Source organism: Struthio camelus, chromosome 2 (genome assembly GCF_040807025.1).
Source record: "Struthio camelus isolate bStrCam1 chromosome 2, bStrCam1.hap1, whole genome shotgun sequence".
NCBI classification, from domain to species: domain Eukaryota; kingdom Metazoa; phylum Chordata; class Aves; order Struthioniformes; family Struthionidae; genus Struthio; species Struthio camelus.
The window spans coordinates 14,418,568-14,428,626 of NC_090943.1; the positions used below are offsets into that span (position 1 = coordinate 14,418,568).

The window sequence follows — 10,059 nt, forward strand, 5'->3', positions numbered from 1 at the left end:
GTAGTCACCTCTCCCGAGCAAACACTTTGGAAGAAAGGTGCGGTCTTGCAATAAAGATTGTGTTAACTATTTATTCCATTGAGACAAAAGATGAACCAGCAACAGCTTTGCAGATATGGAAGAATTTTATCTTGCTGTTGCCAGTATTATTTTCTCAAAGGCGCTTGTCTTCCACGAAACAACACGACCCAAAGACGTTTGTACCCGCGATCAGATGACTCAAGATGAAGTGTCAACATAGCATTTGACATTGTTTTGTGTGTATGCCTTCAGAGAGGAGAAAGAGAAAACCAGACACGTGATGCTGATAAGAATTTCTTTTTATGTTATTCCAATAAAAAATACATTCATACAGAAATATAACAATCTTGCAAAAAACAATTTCAAATAAAATCTTGTAAAACAAAATTTTTACAAAAATCTTACAAAGAGATTCTTTAGATAACAGGGTGCTTCAAAAACAAAAAAAGAAATTTCACTAATAGAAACTTTTTCTTCTTAAATTTCAAGCAAAAAATGTTTTATTTTTTTATTTTTCAGCTTGATTGAGGCTCAGTTATCACCTGAACAAAATGTACTTGCTTATTAAGAAAATTACAGGCATTCGACATATGGCACACAGCCCCACCCCATCCACACAAGTCTGATGGTATTTCACAATTGAGACAAGCCAGTGCAAGTTTAACGTTTTTGTTTTTGTTTTTTGCTTTTGTTTACTTTCTTGTTTATTAGAATTATGGCTAAGCCAAAGACATTGCAAATAAGGAGTTAAAAACAAAACAAAATCCAACCCTAAACAGAAAACCATTTCTGGGATTTTTTTTGTTTGTTTTTGGAAAAAAAAAAGTGCATTTTCCGGCATCTTAAAACAAAAATGAAATGAGAATGATTTAAGCCTGTGTGTTCCTTAGAACCAGATGGCTTGCATATACTTTTTTTTTAAACCACTTATCTACACACATTTCCAGGCAGATATACCAAAATATTAGCATAGTAAGCAAGACCAATACTAAATAGGAAAAAAAAAAAAAAAACAAACCAGAAACAGATCAGGTGTTTCATTGCATCAACTGTAGTGAGCTGGTTTAAAAAAAAAATACTGCTTTTGGATAGACTATTTCCACTTTAGAAAAAACAGTCTTTATTTCAGCTGAACTATGTAAAATTAGAGCTCAACCACCACAACAACTAGCTCACTTACAGGTCCTCCAGTAAGCTGGAAGGCCAAAATCTGAGTGCAGGTCATCTGCACACAGCTAATATTCTTTTAGCATGCCAATATTCAGTTCATACCATTCTTAAATGGCCACAGATACGCTATTCCAGACAACCTAATAACTACAAACACAGTCAGCAGTCTGAGAAGGACTGAATGCCAACAGAGCCTTTAGCATACCGTTAAGCTAAAGGTAAAGCCTCTAAAAATGCTAGATTTTAATAACGGTATCTTTCCTTTTTTTGTCTCCTTAATGACCATATTGGCGGGTGGGGAAATCTTCACGGGCTGTGGCATTTTCTAGCTATGTGTTCTAATTTTTTTTCCTTTTAAAAAAAATATTTATATATTATCTATATATATACACACATACACAGACTGTACACACAAATATACATACACAATTATTTTTCTGCCCACTTTTAAAAAAAAAGTAATATAGTTTCTTTCTGTATGACCAACAGATAGCTAGATATATAGATGTGAAACTTGTGCCTTGTAAGCAAATACATCTTTTAATACTTCTGTATCTTTAATATGTATGAAAACTTGACATATTAAGTACAGTTGGGGTGTGTATATACACAGTTGTTGTGCAAGGTCAATATAAAAAAAGTCTCAAGGTGGCAGAACTGGTCAGGTATTCAATTGGCATATGCATTATACTGTAACACAGTCAAATTGTCTAAGTTAAACAAATACTGTACTGACATGAACGACTTTTCTCTATATTTGTCTTTGTGAAGGAGGACCCTGGAAGCAACCTTTTTCTCCCCTCATATTATACATTTGATACAGTACAATGCCAGGTGAAAAGAGAGCCTTAATAAAGCATGCATCACCCATACCCCTGTATAAGACCCCCTACAAGAGAAGGTCACTTGCATAAGGCACCATTATTAAGGTCAACAGTGCATTAACAGCTAGAAAACCAGAAGTTAGTCCTCAAGGCATAAATAAGAGAAAAATTAGCTGCATGAGAAAAATCAGTTTCTAACCAATAGTGGTTTTATCCACCCAACAGAAAAAATTATTCATGTTCCATACATTATGTAACATTAGACCAATTGTATTTTAGCTGCTCTTAACTGGAATCAAAACTGCAGTCCTGATTAAAGAATGGAAAAGCATATAGTTCCCCAGAACCATGCAATAACCTTTGTATTATAATGAAAAGTTATAGTTGTGTTACATTTGTAAATACACAGCTTATACAATGGATTACAAATGAGCTCTGTAGCAAGTAAAACAAGCTACTTGACACATTGCACGTTTAATAGCTGCACCAGACACCTAAAGCTCCTCTCACACAGGAACGGGGAGGTCCCCCATCTCCCTCCTGGCATCCTGACTTTTTTTTTGTTCCCCCCTTCCCCTCTCTGTTTTCCCTCGAAAAAGGTGCAGACACCCCTCCCCCCACCCCTTGGAAATGATTGGTGGTCGTCCCATCTCACGAGATATTCCTTACATACAAGACATTCAGACTTTTTTTTTTTTCTCTTACAGTTATAAAACAACCACAAGAAAAAAAATGTGCCCCAGCATACAGTCATCAATAGATCCTCATAACATACAGTCGCCCAATCATTAACATTCTCAGTGCACATGCTCACGGCAAAGGCTTAGGAGCCACTCAGAAGGTTAGATACCAGTGTATGAGTCCAGGAAACCCCAAACATCACGCACCGCGGTTGCTATGCCGTTTCTTACATGACTTATTAGCCCTCTAAAGACCTTCAAGGAAGAGAGGTCCTGGAGGCAACTGGGTAGGGTGCAAAATGGCATGCTTTGGCTGGAACACGCATCCCTCTGCTCAAGGCTGTTCCACCTTGACGCCTCTTAGCCCATAGGAGTCACCTCTTGACCCACTCAGAGGTGTCTCTTCATGTGAAGGGCCAGGTGGTCAGACCTGGAAAAACACCTGCAGAGGAAGGAGCGTGGGATGGCACGTTAGTCCCCGGTGGCTGGCACACAGAGCTAGACATACACAGGTGACGCATCCCCCATTTCTCTGTCATTCCCAAACAAAGCTGGCGGAGGAGGAGGAGGCATGTGACAGCTCCTGGGTACACAGTCACGCACGAGGTGCCACTGTGTACCCAGGCGCTCTGCCGCGAGGTGCGAACGCTAGGGGTTTCTCCAAACTGATCTGCAGCATCAAGACTACAAACCTCCCTCCAGGTGATTACTAAAACTTTTTTTTTTTTTTTTAAACTGTGAAAATGCAGTAATCCATTAAAAGTACCAGACATAGTTATTTCCTGAAGCAATTCCTTCACAAGCGAACCTTGTGAAAGGTAGCCTACGCTTGCTTTCCAACATTAATGCTTTCCAGCATTAAAAATAACCATTTTAGAAGGTGCATTTTAGTCACATACCTGTCACAGTGACTACATTTAAAAGGCTTGGCACCAGTGTGCTTTCTGAAGTGTCTGGTTAATTCATCACTTCTTGCAAAACGCCACTCACACCCTTCCCATGAACATCTGTAAGGCTTTTCCCCTACAAAGAAAGCAGATTACAGGTTAGTCATGACTTCTTCCAAGTAAAGATAGGAGCTATCCCATTCATCCCTACATAGACCTCCTCCTCCCCACAAAGAGAGGCAATTTTAGTTTATATATCTAATGCTTCAAAACACCTAGGGAAAGAAGGCTGGAAATTTCATCCATCTGATTCCTATTTAACTATTTTGCTGCAACAGCACATCAGATCATCCCATTCTTCTTAAAAAAGCTATTAAACAGGCTCACAGGAAACAAAGAAATCCATCCTTCCACCATTCCTGTTCATCTCTGATGGCACCTTTACTCCCAAATAGGTATCATTCACCCCACAAAGGTGACTAAAGACAGCAGAGCTAGGTTCCCAGATGCAATCAGACTGCTGGGTTGCATCAAAGTCCTCTGTCACTCAGTTCATCTGCATAACATGCAGCCTTTCTGCTGAGCTACATATTCTTGGAAAAAGCCTGCACACCACTTGGAACACTGCTACTTCAGCGTTCAAGAAACACCACTTCCATTCACAGGAACATTCTCAGTCACAGAGCACAGGGGGCAAGAGTTCTGCAATATTTCTGAGGCTAGCAACTATTTATGTCTGCTCAGCCACCAAGGTTTGGGTGGAAGTTGCTCTTTCCTCTTGAAATAATCTCATCTTATCCGACTTCCACATGAATATGAGAACATCAGAGCTTGCTCAGGCTTCCCATAAAAATGCTCAGCTCATGAGTCAAAACAGGATCTTTTCTTTGAATTCCCTCTTTGTACACTTGAGGAGGAAAAAAAAAATGCATAGGTCCTTGGACTGGCACACCAAGAATGACAATCTAATTCCTCACGTTAAGCTATGACTGCTGAGCCAATGAGTTGCTGTACATATCTAACTGCAGTCCTAGAAGGATGCAGAATATTAATGCTCACAAAAGCAAATCAGCCAGCTACTTCAACCATAAAATATTTACACAAGCCCTTAAGTGTTTACCTCCCTCGCTTTTTATCCCAACAACCTACAGGACTGTTATTTTACTTTCAGGTTCCATAACAATAAAATGCTGTTGCTCAGTATTTTAGGATGAAATTAAATAGTAAATAGTACATTTTCAGGTCCAATTAGGCTGATTAGTTGTAAGGACTACAACATACTGTGGCTCTCCACGATTTTTGCTGGTATTATAGCACATAAACCTGTTCAGCGACTTACAGCTATAGCTGCATTTAGTATGGCCAAGGCCTTGGGATGTCTGATTTAACAGACCTGATACAGAATGAACTGTGAAGACATGTTCTTATGCTATTTAGCTGTCCATCCAGTTTTCTGATATGAAGATCCTTTTTGTAAGAAAGTTTCAGTTTGGTTTTACTTTTGAAGTAAATGTCCACAGAAGTCTACTGCCTATTTTGGCTGGCAAATTTTCATAAAGACTATATACTGCTGCAGCTTCTCAACTGTAGTCTGCTTAAATGAGTGGTTCCTGCTAGCTATGACAGAGAATCCAACTACAGCCAACTGTCTTGGTTTCAGCTGGCTTACGGAGAAGTGATGTCGTCGTCCTTGCTGGTAAGCCTCTAGTACTATTACATCATCTCTCCAAACCTGGGCTCTCACCCAGTGATTGTGTAATGTTGTGACAACACTACCGTCAGGGGTATTCCCTACAGTACTTGCCAACTCTTAATAAGCATATGGTTACTAACCTGTATGAGTGCGCTGATGTGCTTTCAGATGTGAACTTTTGGTGTAAACTTTCCTGCAACCGTTAAAATGACACCTGTGAACGCGCCTTCTGCCATCTGGTGAGGTGTCACCATTGACGGGGGTACCTTTTTCAGCAGTCTTTCCAGCGGTACCAGTACGAATTTTCCCCGGTGAATGCAACTCACCCGGCGTACAATTCCATAGCTGAGAAGAAGGTTCCTTGCTCAGTTCAGGTGATGAAGGGGGAGTAGAAGTGACAGACGAACTCAAGTTCCCTGCACTGGCTAAAACATCACTGATAGGGTCAGAGGTAAACTTCGTAGTAGGCGACAGTTCCTCAGAGCTGTCCGAAGATTCGCTGCTCACATCAGAATTCAAACTGTTGGTCTCTAAGTTCTGACTAGGAGGATTGTCCTCTTTTGGGACACATATGTTCTTCAGTTCAGACTCCTCCTTTTTCTCACGCGCCAGAATAATTTTGGTCCAGAGATCCTCTTGGCTATCAAATTTGATTTCAGATGCAGATACATAGCAGGGTTCACTTTGAAGATACCGTTCCAGCTCTAAGCATGTCTAGGTAAAAGAGAAGGAAGAGGAAAGAAAAAAAGTTACTAGCATGCTTAAAAATAAATTCAATTGTCCTTTACACTTCAGAAAGTATGCAGGAATGTAGTACGTTCAATTTGAGGTTTCCATGCTCAAAATAAATTAAAGACTCCTCCAGCCATAACTAGGTGACTGCTACGATGAAAAGAATCAGTTTTCGAGACCTGGGCAAGAGTACAAACAAAGAGTACAAACAAAGAGTACAAACAAAGAGTACAAAACCTGAAGGTGCAAGTCAGCTTTGGTTTTCAAAATAGTGTTCTAATGAGTCAGTCAAATTATAATCGTTCTCATCATAAAATCTGTATTTTTAGCAGGCCGATGTAGAAAAGCATCATAAAGAACCACAGCAAATAATTACGCTTTGGTCTGCCTCCTGTCTAATTCAAGTTGTTTTCTCTCCCTCTCTCACACAAACGTGAGGCTGAAAGGACCCAACCCAACACAACGCGCTCTGACCCACCGTCAGAACCCAAATGCTGTGTCAGAAAACAAAGGCACATTTTAGCATAGCTGCAGAGCTGACGGTCTGCATTCAGGGGACATCAATGGAGCAGCAGATAACCACTCATTCCCTGTGCATGAGAACGCACCACACTCGACTTTCAAAAAATGTCATTTCCACGAGTACTGACACGCACACCATGCACACTGCTCCTGTACGTGTTTCGGAGCAACGCGAGGCACTTCAACCACAGGAGAGAGGGGAGGAAAAAGTTCCAGAATAGAAAGGTCCTATTCGATAGGATGTAAAACGGGAAATTACTCTGAGGTCCTGCTGGGAGTCCCACAATGAACAAGAACTTTATCTATTGGCCAAGAGTGCAACTGTATGAGTCATCTCTCTGTTTCTTTCACGCAATGCCAAAGACTTCCTTTTAAAACCCTGTCCCTCTGCCAAGAAAGTACTCTGTTCAAATATACATGCAGCAGTACATGGGCAACCTCCCCCCTGTCCCACATTCCCTTCTACCCCATGAAACGAAACAAAACAAAAAACAAAACCACCTTAAATGGTTGAAGCTCGGGTTTTCAATTTCAATACGCCATTCTGACTTTCTAGCCATTTTTCAGAGGAACACAGAAAAGCGGTAAGGACTGTTATGGCAACAAGACGATGTTTTGGGATTATTCTTTCCACTATAGGAAACAATCCGTACGGGAACGTTACACAGAAGGTAGACACACCAAGTTTCCATACCAAACTCTACTTATTTTAGCCAGATCATCTCTTCCCATCCTGGTAGCAAAACCTGATCCCAAATGCCATGCATTCCCCTCACAGCCCCTTCCCATCTGTCCGAGGGGAGCGCTGCCCTAGGATTAGCGGCCCTTCTCCCCCAGCACCACTCAAGTAAACTGGGTCACATGCTCTGACCAGGCTGGGAGCCTGGGCAAAAATGAAAGAAAAAAGAAAAAACAACAACAACAACAACAAAAACACACCACACACACTTGATATCTCTATATTTCCCTATACCTAGGCAAATGGTTCGCAACGACATTAGAGAAAGGTTTTGACGGAGATGACACAGTAGTGTATTGATTTCCCAAGAAAATAGGGAAAAAAGCATTTATTAAGATCCTATTAAACTTTAATATTTTTGGCTAATTTAAATTCCTCATTAGGTAGATTAGTAATAGGGACCAGAATGAAGCTCCCTGCGAGTTTAAATGCCTCTGAAGGCTACCGGGAACCAGGGCTGGCCCTTTGCCAAAAACCCAAATGCCTGAAGGAAACTACTTAGCTCAATTTCAATCACGTACTATGGAGCTGCCTCTTTGAAAGGGGAAGAGGGGGAAGGGGGGGGGGGAGAAAAAAGAGAGAAGGAAAAAAGAAAAGGCACTGCATACAATCGGTAGGCATGTGAAGGTTGTAACATCTTGCATCTCAACCTTCTCGAAAGGCTGCTCGTCCTTAAAAAGCAAGCAGGTATTTGACCGGGTAACTCTGGCGAAGAGCAAGCAGCTCGGCAGGGGGGCGAGCCGGCGGCCCCATCCCCTCCAGCGCCAGGCACTGATAATGCAAAGATGTCAGCGGCGCTCTCGTCTCCAGCAATGCAATTGCTTGGACCAAATAACAAATAAATAAATAAATAAAAAATAATAAAAAAAACCAACAAGAAAATATGTCCATGAAAGGGCAGGAGCCTCCGTTCTGCCTCCTTGCAGACCCAGGCAATTAGCACGGGGGATCGCTGTCATATGACTGACAACTGGCGGATTGTGCAAAGCCCCGCGCCGGACAGCACCCGCGGAGCTGCGCGCCGACACCACGCGCAGGAAAACAGGCAGAGGCTCCCTAAGGGGTGGGGGGGGGGGGCTTCTCCCTCCCCCATCATCGCCAGGGGACAAAAAACAAATAAATAAATTGCAAAGGGCGAAAAGCAGCCCCCCTGGCAGGCGCGGGGGAGCTGGGCGACAAGAGCCAGCTGCGGAGTCGGGAGCTGGCAGCGGCGCCGAAGTTTCGCGGAGCGCAGCGCGGGCGCGCAGCTGCGCGGGGCCGAGCGGAGCCGGGCTCCGCTGCACCGCGCGGCGCGGAGACGAACCGGGCTGCGCTGCACCGCGCGGCGCGGAGACGAACCGGGCTGCGCTGCACCGCGCTGCACCGCGCGGCGCGGAACCGGGCTGCGCTGCAGCGCACGGCGCGGAGCGGAACCGGGCTGCGCTGCGCGGCCGCTTCGGCGGAGCGCGAGGCGCTGGGAGACGCTGGGCTGGTTTCGTGCCTGACAGCCCCTTTCGGGCAGGGGGGACGGAGTAAGGAGAAACGGAGATGCGTAGATAATTTAAATCCCCCTCGGAACTCTTTCCAAAAAAAAACAGAATAGTAATAGTAATAATAATAATAATAATAATAAAAAGCTAACTATTTTAAAAGCAAGGCACCTGCTTCAAAACATTTCTACGCGTTTGTGCTCAATGCTCCCCAGTTTCGCTGCTGACACTTGGTTTTGGTCTGTTTTTTGGGTTTTTTTTTTTTTTGAATTCACTCATACGGCTTAAAAACCGACGACAACAACAACAACAACATCGACATCCTCGTTTACCTGTTGCCAATACTCCTCCAGGGACGGCAAGGCTGAGAAGTAACCCGTGTCGTGCACAATCTGGAGTTCCTGGAAGATGCTGCACATTGGGAGAACATCCATGTCTCAAGTTGCAACAACAAAGTCAGTGCTGGTTACAAAAATACAGATGCCTCCTTTATGTGCAGGGGTGAGGGGTGTGTGCGAGGGGGATGTCAAACCTCTTGTCTCAGTTTCCAAGCCCCCCCCGTTTTCTCCAGAGAAGAAGCAAAAAATAACAATAATAAAAAAAAAAATTATGTATATAGATATATATTAATTCCTTTAGGAGCTTAAGGAGGAAAAAAGACCCGAAGTTTCATGCAAAGTTTAATTGCACAGCAATGTAGGACGTCTCCAAAGGCTGCCGCTGCGGCTCTCCCCTCCCGCGGCTGGCGGAGGACACTTGCGCAGGAGCGTACACAATATTTGCAAACACGGCGCTGACTGCAAATGTAACCCCCTGCAAAACTTCCCTATTCAAAGCTCTGCCCGGCCGCAGCCGCCGCCGCCCCCGCCCCCCGCGCCCTCCCCCCGCCCCGCGTGATCCCATTACGCCGCCCGGCGGCGCGGCCCAATCTCCGCCACACGCTCCTTACCCCGCGTGCCAATGATGTCAGAGCCGCCCAATCGCCGGGCGGCAGGCATCGCGGCTCCTCCTGGCGTGACCGAGCCTTTCCCTGACGGCTCCCGCCATTGGCCCGATTCGAAATTCGCCCCGTCCTGATTGGCGAGCTCCGCGGCAGGCTATTTTTAGCAGGGTATATAAAGCGGGGAGCTGGTGCCTTTTCGCGAGGGGAGGTGTGCGCTCGGCGGGCTCGCGCGAGCTAGCCGGCCGCGCGGGGGGAGGGGCGGCGGCGCTGAGGGGGCTGCGGTGCCGGCGGCGGGCGCTGAGGGCGCTGCGGAGCCGCCCGCGCCGTGAGGCGGCCGCCCGGGCGAGGGGGGGGCGCTGTCGGCGCGGAGGAGCCTTGG

General features: G+C 44.6%; 1 protein-coding gene across 2 annotated transcripts; it reads right to left on the reverse strand.

Annotated features, from left to right (window-relative positions):
* Positions 1-302: 302 nt before the first annotated feature.
* On the reverse strand, positions 303-9,610 carry KLF6 (KLF transcription factor 6). Of its 2 annotated transcripts, none has more exons than XM_009683965.2 (4): positions 9,070-9,610; positions 5,416-5,989; positions 3,595-3,718; positions 303-3,137 (listed from the first exon to the last, which is right to left on the reverse strand). In XM_009683965.2, exons 1-4 carry the CDS (start codon positions 9,169-9,171, stop codon positions 3,086-3,088), a joined length of 852 nt encoding a protein of 283 aa, XP_009682260.1. In that variant the 5' UTR covers positions 9,172-9,610; the 3' UTR covers positions 303-3,085. The 2 variants fall into 2 exon arrangements, with proteins under 2 accessions (XP_009682260.1, XP_068790434.1); XM_068934333.1 differs by lacking the exon at positions 9,070-9,610 and adding an exon at positions 7,877-8,269.
* Positions 9,611-10,059: the final 449 nt, after the last annotated feature.

Excerpts from the sequence above, each read along its gene's own strand:
- KLF6 (XM_009683965.2), bottom strand. The coding sequence starts at position 9,171 with ATGGATGTTCTCCCAATGTGCAGCATCTTCCAGGAACTCCAGATTGTG. Across the intron at positions 5,990-9,069 it reads TGGAGGAGTATTGGCAACAG|ACATGCTTAGAGCTGGAACG; the intron begins GTAAACGAGGAT and ends TCTTTTACCTAG. Across the intron at positions 3,719-5,415 it reads ACATCAGCGCACTCATACAG|GGGAAAAGCCTTACAGATGT; the intron begins GTTAGTAACCAT and ends CTTTCTTTGTAG.